At 47.2% G+C, this 19,701-nt stretch overlaps 1 protein-coding gene across 2 annotated transcripts in view; it reads left to right on the top strand.

Annotated features, from left to right (window-relative positions):
• Positions 1–14,476, top strand: part of GSDME (gasdermin E) — a 46,008-nt gene extending 31,532 nt beyond the window's left edge. For both annotated transcript variants that reach the window (XM_045197286.2, XM_024563124.3), the window contains exons 6-10: positions 477–638; positions 2,669–2,796; positions 4,572–4,767; positions 10,394–10,467; positions 13,562–14,476. In XM_045197286.2, coding sequence (XP_045053221.2) covers positions 477–638; positions 2,669–2,796; positions 4,572–4,767; positions 10,394–10,467; positions 13,562–13,795 — 794 coding nt within the window. In that variant the 3' untranslated portion in view covers positions 13,796–14,476. The remainder of the gene's footprint in view (positions 1–476; positions 639–2,668; positions 2,797–4,571; positions 4,768–10,393; positions 10,468–13,561) is intronic.
• Positions 14,477–19,701: the final 5,225 nt, after the last annotated feature.

The following is a 19,701-nucleotide window of genomic DNA, read 5'->3' on the forward strand; positions in this document are numbered from 1 at the left end:
TACAATTGCACAAAAAAGTTCATTTTCTGCAATGTATTATTCTGTTAATGAAGAAAATTTGAGTCTTTGGGAAGAGAACCACTTGTGCATATAACCACTTGTGCATTTAAATACGTTGTAGATAATTCTGTAATATCAGTTGTCAAATTAAATCTGTCAATCAAATTCAAATGCTCTCAATTTCATTCACATGTGGTGAGTTGTTTGGTTAGAGTTGGCTTGTTCAGATCAGGCTCAGGAAATACTTCCGATGTGTGACAGAGTGCTTCCTGCCTGTTCAAAAAGGATACACAGGAGAACCTTACGTTAAGAACAACCGTTTCTCCTGTATTTTTAGGAAGTGGGTGAGTTTTGACCAAACAGCACAGCTTGTGCAGGAGGCGGGTTTGTGGGGAAGAGGGTGGACGTTTCCTGCCCCAGCTGCCTGAGGGAAAGCGGGGTGGTCCTGCGCTGACCTGCCCTCTTGTGTATTGCAGAATTCTGCCTCCTACAAGGGAAGCACGGCGGCTTTGAGCTCGAGAGAAGCGACCTGGTCTTCCTGGAACCCCTGCCCTTTAGAGAGTTTGCATTTAGGGACATGCCGGATGCTGGGCAGGGACCGTCTGCCCCAGATGAACCATTGAGTGTTTTAAAACAAGGTATCTTCGTGGGGGGGGGGGGGGGGGGCGTCGGGGGGTATGTTGAGCCGATGGCTAATTTTGAGCATTGTACCCCAAGAAGTGATGGCTTCAGAAGGGGTGAGGTGACTCTAGTGACTTCGAGGAAAGCATTTGAGAACAGAGAGGATAGTGCCTCTGAGTCAGGCCTAGTCCACTCAGGATCCCCCTTGGTCGGATCTTAGCGAAACTCAGGTCTTCGGGGCCATGTTTTGATACGGGGGCCGGAGTCTGAGGAGCCTAAGAACCCGGGGCCTGGAATTTTCTTTCACTTTAACTGCAGAAGCCTTATGGACTACTAAGAATAGCTAGTTAGCAGCAAGGAGAGAAACCCATGTTTTGCATCTGTTTCGTTATAATCCAGGCTTCACTGCCAAGACAAGGCTTTGTCAGTCTTTGCAAAATGTCACTTGGAGGCTCTTTATCCACATGGCCTGAAGCCTGTGGGGCGGTGGCACCCAGGGAGGGGGAGGGGACTACCTATGACTTGCCTGCAGCAATCCCTTCTGCTCCCCATAGCAGTTTGTGTTTTAAAAATTTGGAGGGGTTTTTTGGGGGAGAGGGGCAGAGACGAGTACAGGGTACAGAAGAGGAGACGGGCAAGAAGAAGAGAAACAAACAGCTATGGAGGAGCCGAGTGCAAAGAACTAGGAGCAGCTCCGAATACGCTGTGGCTTGGAAGGTCGGGATGGAGACTCACCAGTGGGGCTTTGATGAGCCCAAACCAGAAGATGCTTTTGTTTCCGTAACAAAATTAGTGTTGGGAGAAATGGTACTGAAGGCCTGACCTTAAAAATAAGGCTTTCCGGTCTCATGCAGGCCCCTCCTCCCCCTCCTCGAGATCCATAAAGGGGTGCAGTTTTCCGCTGCCACTTACGCACTGGTGATGTCCTGCGTTAGAACCACCGCAGCAGTGGCCCTGTGGCCTCGATCTGGGCTGCAGGGAGGTGACGAGACAGCTGGGCTGTAGCTTTCCTATAATTTCCTTTCTCATCACTCCACCCTGTAGGCTGGCCATTCTAGTGAGCTGCGAGTGAAGAGTAGGGAGGCAGGAGCAGGGTAGGGGCCGGCCTGGCTTTGTGCCCTAGGACGCTCGATGGACCACGGCAGCTCCTCTCTCCAGGCTGGAGCTGCAAAGACCTGGTTGTTTCTAGGCTGTTCCTAGGGCAGCGCTGGTGTCTGTCAGTCCCTGATGTGGCACGCTCTTCTCCACAGGGCTCTCTACAACCCTTTGCTGGAATTTGCCATCAGCAGAGGTAGTGCACTTACGTATTAGTATGCATCCCTACACACAAAAGCTTCTAGATTCCCACTGGGCTTAATTTGCTAGAAGCTTTTGACTATCTTTAAAACAAAAAAGAATATGATGAATTCTCTAAGGGAGAGGCTGGAGCACCCTGCAGAGGATGCGAACCCCCAACTCCGTGGGCCCGCAAACCTGTTCTCCAGGGCCAGGACGGGGGAAGAAGGATGGATAGGCAAAGCGCAGGAGCTGGGTTTGCCAGGAAGATAGGGTGGCAGCCTCTCTGAAATGCATGATTAAAGGGTACAAAACCCACGATGTATTAGAAGAAAGGGTGAACATTAACGTGTTTTGGAATTTGCGTGGTTCTGAAGCACCGCGCAAGTGCTGACTGATGTTGACCGAATCAGCCTTGATAAGTTACTGCTATAGAAAGAGGAGTCTCAACGACTCTTCCAGAAAACTGATGAATGTTCAGTGCACCATCATGGAAAAAAGGTGAAGTCTAACACACAACGGGGCCGTCCTCTCTCAGTTCTCACTCTACCCACTCTGCCCCGCTCCTTTCTGGTGGTAGTTTGGCTACTGAAAACAGGCAGGGTGGCATTTAACCCGATGTCCTTTATTTCTGAGTCCTGTGACTGACTGTGCAGCTGGGAGTGTCTAGGTAAGAACTGAGGACAATTAGCTATAAAAAGCCAGAGTTGCTGTCCCTCTTCTGAGACACACACGGCGGTCCTGAGCCGGGTGTTCTTTGCTGCTTTCACAGCGACTCTGCCCTTGGAGAGGGCTTTCCATCCCTTCGGACAGCTGCCGGAGCAGGAGCAGACGGCGCTGAGCGGCGTCCTTCAGGTGGTCCTGTTTGATGAGGAGTTACTCGTGGTCCTGGAACAAGTGGTAAGACCAAGAGACATCCTGAGGCACAGTGTCTTCCCCCTGGGTGTCCTGGAGATGTGGACGGGCTGGACCTCTTGAGACAAGGCTTTGAGCTGGGGATACCACTGCATTTAAAATTTTCCCACCTCCCTTGATCCCTAAAGCTTCTTTTGTCTCCTATGCCCAGGTCCTTAGTTTTCTAACTGCAGAGCAGTAGCTGATGTCAGGAATCTAAGTGTGGATCGCTTTCCTAGGGCTGTTGTAACCAATGACCACAAACATCTAGGCTTCAAACAACGAAAGTTTATTCTCGCACAGTTCTGGAGGCCAGGAGTCTGCCATTAAGTGTCAGCAGGGCCATGCTTCCCCCAAAGGCTGGAGGGGAGCACCCTCCCCCGACTCTGGCAGCTCCTGGTGTTACTTGGCTTGTGGCCACATTGCTCCAATGCACAGTTCTTCCCATGGCCTTGTCCTCTGTGCTGTCTCTTTTCTGTTCCTTAATGGACACCCCCAAGTGGATTTAGGGCCTACCTGAACCAAGGAGGAGGATCTCATCTCAAGATCCGGAATTACATGTGCGAACTCTCATTCCAAATAAGGTCACACTCTCAAGTTCCAGGTAGAGATGTAATTGGGGAGGTGGGCACTGTTGAACCCACCACAAGGGGTCCATGTGGTAGAGTCCAGCAAGCCAACCTATGGTATCAGAGCAGATCGAACAGCAGGCCTTTGTGGTTTTTTGGAGCAGGATTTTCTGGGGAGGTTGAGTTCTTTAACTGTTAGTTGTAGGAATGGTGAGGGACACAGCAGCAACTGAGCTCCATCCACCCAGACTTGCGGCCCTGCTTCCCTGGTGGAGGCTGGGGAGCCTCTCAACCTGATTTTTGCTATACTTGTTTTTTGGTTTTGGTCTTTTGGTTTTTCTTTTATGCAGAGTTCAAACCCTGAATTTTGGATTTAATGCTTTATGGCTTCCGGGAAAGCATTCACATTCTTTTTCCCTCTTGAAATTGGATAGTGCCAAAAGAGCCTAGTGACCAGTGATGGAACAAGCAGTTTTTGAAACAGTCCAACCGCCCAGGACATCCACGTGATCTGGAGGATACAGGGCTGGTGGGAGGGCATGCTAGCCCCAGGGAGAACACAGATGTTTGAAAAAAAAACAACCCCACTGGCTTTTACTTCTTCAAATGTCTCCTTCCAAGGGAAAATGTCAGGCGAGCACCCTGAGGAAAGAGCGTCAGCTGCCTGGGGTGGGGGGGGGGGGGGAGGGTGGGCGGTGGGCTCTCATACACATGCACCTGGACATGGATGCTGCTACAGTGGAGCAGAACTGGCTGGGTGGTGCCGGGGTGTCCAGGGGAGCCCTTGGTGGCAGGACCACCCACCTCCCAGCAAGTCCCACATGGACGGATGAGGCTGCCTGGGGCCCAGATGGGACGATGGCTGGAGGGCCAAGTTTAAAGCTCAAGAACCATGACGTGCCACTCCTCAGCGGTGTGTGTAGTCACTTGCTCCTGGCCCCTGCCCCAACCCGGCAGACCCCGTCCTGGAAGATTCTACCCAATGGTTCCTGCATGCCTCCGCCCCTCGCTGTGAAAGAATAGTACTTGGGCAAGGCTCAGTTTACTGTCTCTGTGAGGAAATCCAACCTGGTGGGTCAGTGATTTCAAAACACAGAGAAGAGTGCAGGGTTACTCGGGAGATGGCAAAGGGCAAGGGCTCCAGTGTGTAGGTCAGAGGACCCAGCCTGGCCTCCAACCTCATCACACTGTCTCTTTCCCCACCCCCTGCAGTGTGACGACATGATCGGCGGCCTGCCCCCCTCACTGGCGGTACTTGGGGAGCTGAAGCCCCCACAGAAGCAGAACCTCATGGCCTTCCTGCAGCTTGTGGGGTGCAGCATGCAGGGCGAGTGCCTAGGCCCGCAGGGTGTGGTCAGCAACCAGAAGCTCTTTTCTACGGCTTACTTCTTGGTCAGTGCACTAGCAGGTATGGAAGAAACAAACTTCATTCTTTATTCTTGTTGCTTTGAAACTGCTTTGCTTACTACCGTGGAAGACTGGTACCTAGGGTTCCCCACTTTCAGCAGTATGGGGAGGATAGGCAGTGGAGGGCTGAGGAAGTTTACATTGTTATCATGAAGTCACAGAGCGGAGTGTGAAGGAGGCCTGTCCACGGCCACTCCCTTGGGGAGTACTTCTCTTCTATGCCCCAGCCCCACCCCAGAGGGCTGTCCGTGGGCTCACCCCTCCCTAACACGGGAAGGCAGCTCCCCAAACAGCCTGGCACTCACACTTGAGCCCTGGCAGTGAATGGCAGGGGCTTTCTGGTTCCTCCTGTTCCTCCTTGTGAGCTCACTACCCCAGAGTTGTGGCCATTAGCACAGGAACACTGCAGAGAGCTCCCCGAAGCAGCAAGGTGTGGGCTCAGCAGCTCCACACCTTCAGCGCAGCAAGGCCCGCCAGTGACGACTGAGCCTGAGCTGTAGGCCCCGCCTGCCGCTCCTCTGCCCCTCCACCCCCACCCAGAGTTCCCCGGGCAGAGGGTCTGTGCTATCAGAGGGGCTCCTCTGATGGGAGGAAACTGGGCTGTTAGTCCCTCCTCGGAAAGGCAAGACCTGGCAGTCTGGCCCAGACTCCTATACCCCACAAGTTCCCTTCCGGGGGATAGCAGTCAGGACGCTGACCTCCTCTATACCACACAGGGACAGAGGCCCAGGAATCCCCAGGTTTAAAGAATTAAAGAAGAGAATGCCTCTCCCAGATTTATATGTCAAGTGTGGGCTCTATGTCTTGTTCCAAGTCATGGGCACAAGGTGTGACTGGGACAGAACCGAAGGCAGGGCCCTGTGGGGCTCCACCAGAGAGACCTTTCCCCGGCGTTAATGTCAGTGTGTTAGAGGCTTTAAGTGCAGGCACTCCACCGGAGGCCAGTTCACAGCTTATGAGAAGCCTTTTGAAATACTTATTGAAATAGTTCCATCAACAGGCTGGTTAGTGATGTCGCTAAGTAGCTCACGGCCAACCCTGTGTGAGCATCACAGTCCCCTTCTTCCTGAGCCTGGAAGCAGACTTGAATGCTCTGCAACCTCTTGCCCAGGGCAGTCACTCGGAGTTGGCACAGAACGTGAGACTGAGTTGCTATGTCTGAGCTGGAAGCTCAGGACTAGTAAACTCTTTTAAGTGCAGCTGAAAATATCTGCAGCCCTTTTCTAAACCGCGGTGCCCTTCTGGATCTCTCTGAACTGAGAGCTCCCTGACATGCCAGGCCCTGTGGGGGTCAGACTGGTGTCGAGCTCTCATGAGTGCTCTGTATTACTCCTCAGCCCTTCCGAGTTGGCCTCCACCTCCTGCTCCGACAGTCTTCTCTCCTTAGAATCTGGGGAGAGTGCTGCGACGGGAAATGGCCTCTTCTTGAGTCCTATCTCCAGCTCTCTAATACGCCAATTTTAAGCTTTATAGTACTTGGGTTTTTTTTTTAATTGAGATATAATTGGCATAGAGTGTTATACTGATTCAGGCATACAACATGATATTTGTATACATTGCAAAATGATCGCACTGTCCAGTTAACATCTATCACCATACATAGTTACAATTTTTTCTTGTGGTAAGAGCTAAGATTTACTCTTAGCAGTTTTCCAATACACGATACTATAGTCATTGTCCTATGTTACATCCCCATGACTTATTTTTAATTTTTGCATTTATTGGGGTGGCACTGGTTGATAAAATTATATGGGTTTCAAGTGTACAACTGTGATCTATCATCTGTACACTGTATTATGTGTTCACCACCCGAAGTCCAGTCTCCTCTGCCACCACTTAACCCCCTTCGCCCTCTTCCACCCCCCACCCTCCTTTCCCTCCGGTCGCCACCATCCTGTTGTCTGTGTCAGGAGGGTTTTTTTTAATCCCTTCACCTTTTCCCCTAGTGCCCCCCTCCCCCTCTGACAGCTGTCAGTCTGTTCTCCGTGTCTATGAGTCCGTTTCTATACTGCTTGTTATTTTGTTCATAGATTCCGCATACGAGTGAAATCATACGGTATTTGTCTTTCTCTCACTGGCTTATTTCACTTAGCATGATACTCTCCAGGTCCATCCACACTGTCGCAATGATTTCCTCCTTTCTTTTTTTTTTTAAATAAACTGACCAAGTAGTATTCCAGTGTGTAAATGTGCCACAGCTTTTTAGACACTCATCCACTGGTGGGCACTTGGGCTGCTTCCAAATCCTGGCGATTGTAAACAACGCTGCAGTGAACAGAGGGGGGCCTATATTCCTCTAAACCGGTGTCTTGGGTTTCTTCAGATGTATTCCCAGAAGTGGAGTCGCTGGGTCATGAGGCAGTTACATTTTTAATTTGAGGAAACTCCATGCTGTTTCCCACAGTGGCTGCACCAGGCTGCATTCCCACCAACAGTGCAGGAGGGTTCCCTTTTCTCCACATCTCGCCAACACTTGTTGTTGATTTATTGATGATGGCCATTCTGACAGGTGTGAGGTGATATCTCATTGAGGTTTTAATTTGCATTTTTCTGGTGACTGGTAATGTTGAGCATCTTTTCACATGTCTACTAGCCATCTGTATGTCCTGTGTGGAGAGGTGTCTATTTGGGTCCTTTCCACACCTTATATTATAGCTGGAAGTTTGTACCTTTTTACCACCCTTACTCATTTCATGCTCCCATCTTCAAGCATCACCTCTGGCATCTGCCAGTCTGTTCTATGAGCTTGCTTTTTAAAAATTCCTCATGTAAGTGAGATCTGTCTCTCTCTCTGACTTACTTCATTTAGCATAATGCCCTCGAGGTCCAACCATTTGCTAAGGTTGCCCAAAGACAAGATTTTCTTCCTTTTTAATGGCTTCATAATATCCCAGTGCATATGTATACCACATTTGTTCATCCATTCACCCACTGACACACACTTAGGTTACCTCCATGTCTCAGCCATGGTGAGCAATGCTGCAGTGAGCACAGGGGTGCATAAATCTTTCTGAGCTGGTGTTTTCATTTTCTTTGGCTATACAGCCAGAAGTGGGGTTGCTGGATCATATGGTAATTATATTTTTAATTTGTTGAGGAATCTCCTGTTTTACAAAGAGGGTGCACCCATTTACATTCCCATCAACAGTGGACAAGGGTTGGCTGTCCTCCGCATCCTTGCCAGCATCTGCCTGGGCTTTTTGAAAACAGGCCCATTCTAATGGGTGTATGGTGGTATCTTGTTGCGGTTTTGATGTGAACTTCTGGTGGATTCATGTTGAGTGCCTTTTTATGTACTGCTTGGTCACCTATTTATTTTCTTTGGAAAAATGTCTGTTCATATCCTCTGCCTACTTTTTTTACGTTTTATGGAATTTTATCTTTTTAAATTTTTCTTTAAATTGAAATTATTGGGGTGACATTGGTTAGTAAACTTATATAGGTTCAGGTGTACAATTTTGTAATACAGCATCTGTATATTGTGTTGTGTGTCCGCCACTCCGCGTCAAGTCTCCTCTGTCACTATTTATTGCCCCTGTGCCCTTTTCTACCTCCTCCCACTGTCCTCTCCCTCTGGTAATCGCCATATTGCTCTCTGTGTCTTCTGCCTCTTTTTTAACCTTTTTTTTTTTTTTTTGCTACTGAATTGTGTGAGTTCTTCATATACTTTGGATATTAAGCCATTATCAAGTATATGTTTTACAAATACTTTTTCCCATTGGGTGGGTTGCTTTTTCTTTTGCGTTATTAGTTTCCTTTGCTGTGCAGAAGTTTTTCAGTTTGACATAGTCTCACTTGTTTATTTTTCCTTTTGGTATCAAATCTAAAAAATTCACTAAGAGTGATGTCAAGATGCTTACTGCCTATGTTTTCTTCTAGGAGTTTTATGGTTTCAGATCTTATGTTCAAATTTTTGATGTATTTTCAGTTGATTTTGTGTAAGGCAGTGGTCCAGCTTCCCCAGCACCATTTACTAAAGAGACTATCCTTTCCCCATCTTATATTCTTGGCTCCTGAGTCATAATTAATTGACCACGTACGTGTGGGTTGACTTATGGGTGTTCTACTCTGATCCATGTGTCTGTTTCTAGGCCAATACCATACTTTTGATTACTGTAGCTTTGCAATATGGTTTGAAATCAGGGAGTGTGTTGCCTCCACCTTTGTTCTTCTGTCTCAGGACTGTACTGAGTCTGTAGACTGCTTTTGGTCGTAGGGACCTTTTAGCAACATTAATTCTTCCAGTTCATAAGCACAGAGTGTCTTTCCATTCTTTTGTCTTTTATAGTTTCTTCATTTAATGTCTTATAATTTTCAGTGTACAGGGTGTTTCCTCTTCTTGAATAAATTTACTCCAAATTTTTTTGATACGATTATAAATGGGATTATTTTCTTAATTCTGATAGTTTATTAGTATATAGAAACACAACATATTTTTGTACACTGATTTTGCATCCTGCAACTTTAATAAACTTCTCACATCCCTGGTGGCTTTGTCCCTGGCCCTTCCCAGCCCCATGATCTTTCTCCTGGGCCATGTATACTTGCTGTCTTCCTCTTTTTGATTTGGGATAAAGGCCTCCTTGAGAATTTGTTGAAAGCTGCGTATCCTTTCTGTATGCAAATGCACAGGCAACATTTAAATGCAGTTCTAGGGAGTTCTCTAGCAGGATCATCCCTCAGAGCTGTACCATCCTTGCAGCAGCAGCCACCTTCTGCTGGGAACAGGACACGGGACTGTGCTGGGTCACAGCCTGAGTGACTCGCCACTGTTTATAATAAGGCTGCTGATGAATGCAGGAGATGGAGTTCATAAGTGGTCCCTGGGCCAGTGACTCAGCCTGTGACTCTTTCTCATTTGCCTTTTTGAGTTCAAAGGCTGTGTCTCTAGGGAGAGGGTCCTTTGGGCAGCTGCATCCATTTTGCCCTGGGAGGTATTTAAAATCCGTTTGGAGTAACACTGACCTGGATGTCCTCTCCCCTGGGCTTGACAGGGTCTGGACTTCAGGTGCAGGGGCCAGAGTCGCACGGCTCTGTGCCAGCTCCCTGCCATTGGTGCCCTTCGTCAAGCTAGCGGTGGGCCGGGGCCCTACACAGTCCTGGGTTTATGAGGTGTGTTGTGCCACCCCTTTATCAGGCCACATTGCATTTTTCTCCTAAAATGACAAGGGTTCTAAACCCAGGTCACAAATAGTTTACTCAGCTCTCTGACATATGAAAAAAAAAAATCTATGGTCAATTGACGAAACATTCTCAGAGAGATGTATCCAAGTCACACCCCAAATATGTAGTGGGGCCTACACACACCTCTTCTCATCAAATTCCCAGTTCTTTCTACTTTTCCTTGCTTTCCCTGAGTCTGTAAAGGTCTTCCTCACTGGCAAATTAAATGTCAAGAAATAACCTCTGGTGAACACACAGATGTAGGAACCAGGTAACCAGCTGTTTTCTGAAATGCCTTTGCTGCCTGTTTAGCACCATTCATTCATTCAATAATTACTGAGCATAAACCCCACCCAGCTGCCTGGAGAGCCCAAAAAGTATAAATTAGGTACCGTCCAGGGGCTGGCTGTTCCCATGGATACTTTTGTCTGTTTTTGACAGTGACTGATTTTTGTCTTCTGCAGAAATGCCAGATAATGCAGCAGCCCTGCTGGGCACCTGCTGTAAACTCCAGATTATTCCTGCACTGTGTCACTTGGTAAGGAACCTTCTAGAAGGGGCCTGGGGATGATGGGTGGGACTGGGGAAATAATGAGGAGCTGGACACCTAACAGCTGGTAAAACACTTCTAGGCTTTCCCTTTCACAATAGCCCTTCAAAGTAAGTTAAACAGGTATTATTAACTCTACTCTTTTACACCTACCTATACCACACACCTCACCTCATACGAAGACTGAGGCCCAGAGGGAAAGATGTGTTTGAAAACCTTGCTAGCAGGGCTAGGACTTGAACATTGTCTTTAGACTTAAACCTTATACTTTCCTCATTTTGTGAAGAATAGTTTGGCCAAGCCCTGATGCCAACACTGCAGGGAGGGAGCTAGACCCGCTTTATTTCACTCTGTACCGGATCCACCTGGCAGGTTCTCAAGAGGGACTGCTGGGTCTCAGGGAGACATTTCATTCTCTCAGGACTGTCATTAGCTGTGCGCTCCCAGGAAGTGTCAGGGCTAGAGCAAGAGTTGGGTAATGATGAGCTCAGCCCCGAGACTCAAGATTAAGTCTTTCCTTTTTAAATTACAGATTGGGTCATTAGTAGAAGGAACCATCGGTGGGCTGCCTGGAATCCACTCTAACAGAGCAGCTCCTCTCTGTGGCCCCTGCGCGCTGCGCAGCCTGGGGCAGACAGAGGAGCACAGCTGCAGACCTGGATTATTTTGAGGTGTGGTTCCTAAGGGCCAAGGCCAGCGTGCTCTGTAGGACCAAAGCTCCCAGCTTTGCGTGCAGACGTGGGAAGCAGATATTGGGGTAGACTGCCCAGGTAGGGCCCTGAAATGTTACACATCCCCCCGGGGAGACTGAGCACTGTGGTCAGTGCCTTTGGCACTTCTTTGCCCAGGAAAGGCAAGTGAAGACTGCAGCAAGGCCTCATTCCAAGGAGTGGTGTAGACATCATTCACAACCCAAAGCAGATTCTCTCTGCCCAGGGGAATGTGGATTCTTGTACTTTGATCACAAAAACTGAACTACTTGAAAACATGCTGGCAGCATGTGGGTACTGCGGCCCGCTGGGGTAAAAGCTGGTGGTGTAGTTTGGTTATAGAAACAATACATTTCCATACATCACAGTAGCTCTGCTTTCGTAACCCAGCTCTGTTTCACTACAACTGGTGTTAGCATTTCCCAATTGGTCCTTACCGAGTATTTACAAAGTCACCAACTGGACTCAGGAAGTATGTAAAAAAAGAAAACGCCACCAAGGCCACACTACTTAACTCCCTCTCCCAGTGCACTGGTGTTTCAAAAGTAGCCCTTAGGACACACGCCGAGTTCCAGAATGGCTGGTATTCTACTTTGGCACAAAACTCCCCACCCGCAGAGTCCTTTGTTTGCCTTCCTGGGCTGCTCAACACAGACAAAGAATTTTTCTTTAAAGACCTTCCTGGGCATCTTCACATAATCTCTCCTAGATACTGCAACAACTCTCAAGATGGACGATTCCCACCTCCCGAAGGAATTCGGGTATCATGTGTTTCTTATGGGGATTTACTTAGAATAGGGTATAGCAATTTACCAGCACTTCTGTCTTGTCTTGTCTGGTGGCCAGAGTAACCTTGAGGGGCTTTCGAAGGCCTTTCGGGAGAAGGGTGTCAGACAAGCGAACACATTTGCCAAACTGGTACAAGGAGAGTTAGAATCAGCAGAGAAAGTTAATCTCACTCCACCACCCTCCCGGTGACTGTAATCTCTTTTATACTTGAAAGTGCCTCTGGGCACTTGGAGTTGGCAGATGTTCAGAGCAGGAAGCTGGATGTGGCTCAGCACTTCTCCCCCAGAGCCCGCCGAGCTGCTGGCCGCCTTCAGCCAGTGCCAGTGGAGCTCATTCTTAAATCGCTGGATGTGGCGCTGCCCGAGCAGACCTCTCCACGCTCTAAAGCATAATTGACAGTTTCCTGTCTGGGCCAAATGGTGACGCTAAGCCTGTGGTTACACTGTGTGAGCTGTATGTGGGGCACCCACAAGGTGTAGATTTGTAAGGCTGATTTTGATAACATCCCCCCAAGTACTTTTGCATTCAGATGAGTGCTGCCCTTAAGCCGCTGGGCAGGCTGCTTGTCACTCCCAGCAAGGTCACCAGAGCTCTCAGAACACTTCCAGGAATCTTTCCGATCCCCTTCAGATCTAGCTAAAAATCATGCATGCTGTACAGGCTTCATTTTTAATTTTAAAGTTTACTCTCTACATTCTTAATCTGATCTGGTTCTGAATACCTGTTTAAAAGTCAAATTCACTGGCAAATTTGTAATTACTGAAGATTAAACTATTAAGTGTCACAGGCACTGATCAAGACCCCAAAGAACCAAGTGTCAAATGTTTTCAGCGGCTGCAGTTCGAGCGACAGCCTCGCGGAAGGACTAACCTTCATTGGAGGCAGTGAGGGTCTAGGTCTAGGTCTAGGCCGGGCACATGGTGAGCTTTACGGGCCAGGTCCCTGCCGTCCCGAACGGCGTAGGTCTTAGTGGACAGACCATGACTGTCAAGAAGATGACTCAGATGCAGCAAGCACATGAAGGCAATATGGTAATGCAGGAGCGGCTGGGGGGTGGGGTGGGGTGAGGCGAGGCCCTTCTCATGTGGAAGTTCAACTGACAGCTGAGAGACAGGCAGGAAGTCTCCACGGAACTCTGGAGGAAGAGTATCCAGGTAGAAGGAAGAACAAGGGCAAAGGTTCTTGAGGCAGGAAGTGTACAATAAACTACGGTAGTTTATTTCCCTTGGAGGAGCTTGTGCAAATATTCTCAGATCTTCATGAGAGAAATCAGACGAGCCTTACGTGCTGTGTGTACGAGCACGTCCCGTCCTGGCCTTTCGGATCCGCTGGCCTTGGTGCATCATCTAGCAGCAGGTACTCCAGAGAGCGGGGACTGAGCCCGGACTCCAGGCAAACTGGAAAAATCAGGCCTGAGCTCCTGGTCTGGGGCAAATATATCTGTTACATCTTAAAGTTTTCCTTCTTCATTTGGGAAACTTAAAAAACCCTTTTTATTTCATGATTAGCCAGAAGTGTGTTATTAGTTAACAGTCAGATTTTCTATAAACATTTAAGTAAAAGTTTAAAATGTGCCATTTCAGCTCCGTGCCCTGTCTGCTGGTGGAGAACCTGACCTTGAGGACACAGCCCTGGCCCCTCTGAGAGACACAGAGCGGTTCGGGATTGTGCAGCGCCTGCTCGCCACAGCCAGCGTTGACCTGGAGAGACGACAGTCCTCTGTAAAAGCCGTCACCTGCCAAGTCCCTAACATTTCCCCACTCGTTCTTTATGTAAGCCTGAGTGGGCTCCATGCTTTGGGCAGAGCACATCAATAACATCACATGTGAATCACGAGTACATGTCACCAGCCAAGGGTACTTTTCAGCATTGCTGAGCTACTATTACTTTAGGGCTTAGGTCAGAGCCACGTTAAGTGTTGATCAAGGAGATGAATTGACAAAAGAGGTTAAGAAGTGGTGCCTGTGCATTACGAGTCACCACGAGCCTAGCCACCAGATACTCCGTAAATGTTTATTTTTCTAAGAGGGCCTCCGGTGCTGGTGACCCGGGATTTCTAAGAGGGCTCACAATCCTAAACCAGCATACATTCGGACCCTTTTCTCTGTGGAAAAGTGGGTCCATCTATCACTTATATTTCCCACTTTCTTCCTGTTACACAAAAACAGATGGGTCTGACACTTCGATCCGAAAATTCATTTTACGTTGTGAATGCTGTGGGGAGGCAATTTCTCTTCATAGAAGGCTACGTTCTGGACGTGCTGTGTGCTCTGAAGTGACTGAAGAATGAACTGTGAATGCCACTGGAGCAAATGTATTCTGCTAAACAAAATTATACTAAAAACGTCTAAGAGCAGGCCACCCCTCCTTAGGGGTCCAGCATGACGCGTTTTTTCCAACTTTGCTGTGCTTTGATGGACATTCCTATTCTAGGTCAAGAACCGTGCGATTTGCCATGTATTCTGGATGTTTAATTTGTAAAATACATATTATATCAAAGGAAACTCTGAATGGTATACAGTTTGCTTTTTCTTGTCTTCACATCCTTCTACTATAAATAGCCTGGGGACCTGAGACCCCTCGTGCTTTCCCTTAGCAAAACGTGGCTGAGCTTTCCTGTGAGAATTTGTCTCACTCAGGAGGCAGTGGGGACGAGGGGCAGCGTTGTTGGAGGGAAACGTATTGTTCAGCATGTTTTCTTACCTCACCATCATCTACTTCCCCCCACCCCGCCTTTGAGATTTTAGTAAGAAATGAAGCAAAAAACCCTTCCGTCACCTGTTAAAAATGAGACACCCCCCCCCACGCAAATACTTAGGACACGTGAGAAAAAAGGCTGCAGAGCTGTGCCCTGCGGTGGTGACCACACACAAAAGCAGCGCCTGACGCACAAACTGGAAGGCAACACAAAAGAGAAAATAGTGCGAAAATGCCGGCACAATCCATGCCTTTTTGTCTGGTTTTCTGAAAATAAATAAATACACAGCACAAACTAGGCAGACGGTGCAACGTGAGTCTGCTTGGGGAAAACTAGATGCACAGGGACCGCCATGCCTGGAAACCCCATGTCCGAGTCCACTGGAAACCCGACAGTGGCTCCTCTGGGGAGAGGATTTAGACGTGAGGGGGGTGGTCCACCCTCCTCTTCCTGTTAGAATTCTGTATGTATTATCTTCCAAATAATGAACAACTAAGCCAACACACACAAAGACCTCAGACAGAAAAGGTACCGTCCCAGCAAGGGTCAAAAGCTTGCATCACACCAAACAGGCAACTGAGGCATTTTAGCTGTTTCCCCAATTGCCCCAACACGGACCAGTCACCCACCCGGACGCAGCCCTAGGCTGGGATAGGCATTCCCAGCCCCCGGTTACCGCCGGGCTTCCCAGCAGACCTCCACTGGGGCGCGGTGGGCCCCGCAGTGCGGGTGACCCTGGCCTCCAGGAGTGTCTGTCTTCTCACTGGCATCCGTATCCTTAAATATGATTACTAATTTGAAATTAACTTTATTTACTGTTTGAGATCAAGAACCACACTTATTTTAATTAGATTTGGAAACAAGTTCTAATAGGCTAAATAGAGTGGTATTTCCTGTGACAGAACAGGACAGCCCCTAACGCTGATGCTTCCATGACCGCTTCCCTTCCATAAACGGACACAAGCAGCAACACTGACTTGAGCTAGTGACATGTGGCCGGACAATGGCCTCTGAAAGGTGCCCACCACCTAATGAGCCCTGGAACCTGTGAACATGTTAGCTTACATGATGAAAAAGAACTTCACAGTTTTTAACATTAGGGACCTTGAGATGGACAGATTATCCCGGATTATCTGCGTGATCCCTTAAAAAAGGGAGAAGAATCAGTGAGAGAGACCTGGCCGTGAAAATGCGGGAAAGATGAGGCGTGACAAAGGTTCAGTGCTGCCGCGGGCTCTGAACACAGGGGACCGGTTCAGGATGAGAGACAGTCCATCCAACAGCAAGTCAGGAAGTGGGGACATTAGTTGGACAGCTGCGTGAACCTGAAGTCGGCCAACAACCTGCAAGAACCCGACACGATTCCCCTCCAGACCTCCAGAGAGGAGCCAGGTGGCCGGGGGCATCTCGACTGCAGCCTGCTGGGGGGCCTGTGCTGGGTTTCAGGCCCCAGAGCTCCGAGCGGCCTGCGCGTTAAGCTGCTAAATTGTGCTAACTTGTTACTGTGGGGACGGCAAATTGACAGGTAGTGTAAGACAGAAGAAGGAACTGCTTAAGTCCTCATTTAATGTCATTGAGATTCTTGGAAACTGCAGCTTTGAGCGAAACATGGAACAAAATCATTTTTAACCATAAGCTAATTAATATAAACATGAGTCAAGAACCACAAGTGAAGTTCTTATGGCATATTTTTGGTCACAAAAATCAACACCAAACTTCTTAAAAAAGACCCAAAATACTTCTAATATTAAACGACGAAATAGATGTGAGCTATAACAAGCATTTATGATAAAAACAATTAGGAGAACAGTTTTCCCACCTAATGATACCAGTTCAGGGTCACAGGTGGCTGAAGTCTTTCCAGCACCTCAGGGCACAAAGTGAGACCCACGCGGGACAGGACGCCCTTCCTTCACAGGGCCACTCACACCCACACCTGCTCACTCTGACTGGCCAAGTCAGACACGCCCATTAACCCAACACGCCTGTCTCTGGGATGTGGAAGGAAACCGGGTTCCCGGAGAAAACCCATGCAGACATGGAGAGAACGTATGAACTCCACACAGACAGTGGCCTCGGCCAGTAACTGATTTTTCCTCTCATCAACGTTAGAACGAAACGACACTGAACGAAACTGGCGTTATTCAAGGAACTGCTGTACATGGATCCTGATTCTTTTGGAGACATCAGAAATATACTCATGTAGCAATTTCTTAAGTATGAGGTATGGAGTCCCAGAAGCCAGCTTGGGAAAGAGTATCAAAGTACCTTTTCTGGAAACAGGCTTCCTGCACTCACCCAGTCACACCTCCATCTCCTGGCCAGCCAGGTGGGTCCACCTCCCCTTCTCACTGCAGGCCTCGGGGCCGAGCTGTGTGCCACAGCAGGCCTGTGTTTCCCTCCAGGGTTTCTCCTTCCTGCATGGCTGGGAAAGGTCCTAGTATCGTCCCATGCCATCTAAGCACAGAGGCCTTTCCTCGATGCTGTGTTTTAATCTTCTCTGTCTTTGACCTTGCTCGGGTACGCTGCCTGTGAAAGCTGGGCTGGCACAGAGGAAACAACAGTTAGGGTTTCCTTGTTAAACAGGAGAGGCAGGTGGAAAATTTGTACATTTATCTTGGTGGGAAAAACTAAATGACATTAGAGGCTTTTTATAAAAACAATTAGCATTTAAAGAAAGGTTCCAAAGCTAATCTCACATCCTCTGTATTTTATTATTTGTAAGCCTCAGTTCTACTTATAAAAAAACACTACATTTTTCCAATATGAAATATTTATTTTTTACATACAAAAATATTTTACCAGGTGTATGCAATTTCACAGCTAGATCATTTCAATAATTTCTGTTTTGGACAGCACATGAAAATGTGAAAAACATTTATAGGGACAGTTTCTGAAAAATCAATACTTAATTGTACTGCAGGAAAATTTTATTTACACAAGGACAGTCTCTTTTGCACAGGAATTAGCAATACAATTACTTGGAAAGCAGTAGCAGTTTTTATTTTTCATCAGAAACTTACTTTAGCAGCTTGTTCAGCTTTGATTTTTAGGTTGCTAACAAGATTTTGTCCTCCATTAAAAAAAATTCTACAATCATTTCATAGAGATTAAAAAGAACATGCATTTGTGCTCAAAATAAAGATATACCAAAATGAAATGGTGGGAAAAAAATCCCCCAAAGCAAGGATTTTACAACAAATACTCATCACAGCCTCTAACAGAGCTTAACACATTATGCAGAAAATGACATTTGTTGCCGAACCCTAGTGCTCACTCATCTACAGCAAAATCCAAGACACTGCTTCTTTAACAATCAATGTTCCCGAAGAGACGGGAGCCCTTTTTAAGACAGCATACGGTCAAAAGAAATACTCGTCTTGCATTTCCAACACAGATGGAGGAGATGAGCTAGTCCTCCGGTCTGGTTCCGTCTGAAAAGACATGGCATTCCTCACTTGGGCCACGTTCACCAGAGCAACCTTTCTGTGTTCTGAGCAATGTGACTTATACTGCGGCCCATCTCCGCTATTTAAAGAGAAAACCCATGGATTTTAACTGGTAATGACTCTGGGTTTAACGCTGGTAACTTATAGCTGAGGGGTTTTTAATGCTATGCATTTTTCTTCTTCCTCCAAGCTCCCAGGTCACCTTGACTGGTATGAGGAAAGCAAAATTTCAGGTATGGCCTGTCAGATTTATGTTTCCACCCATGGCTTGCTGTTTCTGAAGTATAATAAAGACCTCAATTCCCAACTTTTAAAATAAGACCTTTGGGCTTCTGCTCTATGTAGCCTCTTTGGTGGGACTCAAGACAGGTTTACAAGCATTGAGTGATTCCATCTCTCAAGCTATAAGCAGCATTTATGTTTGCTGTAGATGTGTTCATTCAGTTTGTGCTGGAGATTAGAGGAGAGTAAAAGCTAGCAGTAAAATAAAAAAGAGAGAGAGAGGGAGGTGTGTCGTTTCTGACTGACTTTGGTGTGTGAAGGCAGGTTAGATTTACCATCACGGCACTGAATTATCGGCCAGCCAACAGCCAAGGGGCAATTATAAAGAGAATGTGAAAGGCATTCCGATTAGAGGTCCGCCGGAAACAGACACCCTTTAAACTTCACACAATACTATGGGTTAGACAGTATGGGCTGCGGTGATCAACTTCAGGCATTAGTAATAGGGTGGGGCAGCTTAACCGGGCGGAGGCCAGTGTGTGCGCTGATGTAATAGAGCACTGACTGCTTGCTTAGTTTGACCTGTGGGCGGTCTGGCTGGCAGCAAGGACTTGCTAAGGGGCTGGACTTGAAGTGGGATTCAAACTAAAACGGACCATCTGCCCAGGGCCACTAGGAGTGCAACAGACTTTCTTCCAGGTGGGAACTACGTCCTCAGAGCCCAACATGGAGATAAGATTCCTGAATGGTGTGCACCATTTACTGTTACCTCCGAGAGATGCACACTTCAAAAAAATTAAAAATAATTAACCTCAATGTAAGCAAATACATACAATAAACAGATAAAGGAGCCTAATAAAGACTTTGTCATTTAGCATTTACTACATCGCAGTTCCAAATTACTTCCTGTAATTTAAGCTGAAGACAATGTTAAGTTAGCCTTACTTAAATGGAATATTAAAAATAAAGAGATATACAAGTCTGGCCAAAGGTCACATGGTCAGGGGTCAGAATTACATCTCCCCCAGAAGTATATCATCTCCATTTTTATCAAAGGGTGACTACGTTACCGAGAGCAGTGCGGTGTACTGCAGAAGTGCAGACTGGGCTTCTAATTCTTACCTCCGAAATTTGATACCGTCATTTCCTTTACTTTTTGGTGGATTAAGGACTCATTTTTGATTCTGTACACTAAATCATTCCAGAACACAGAAAGTGACATGACAAATTATGGGCAATATTTTTTAGATGAATAAAACCTGAAGCTAACAAAAATGCATTTAAAAATAATCTTACCTTAAAAAACTATAGAATTGTTATCTTCCTCAGTAATACAATGTATATTTACATAAAA

This window comes from Desmodus rotundus, chromosome 6 (assembly GCF_022682495.2).
Source record: "Desmodus rotundus isolate HL8 chromosome 6, HLdesRot8A.1, whole genome shotgun sequence".
Classification (NCBI taxonomy): domain Eukaryota; kingdom Metazoa; phylum Chordata; class Mammalia; order Chiroptera; family Phyllostomidae; genus Desmodus; species Desmodus rotundus.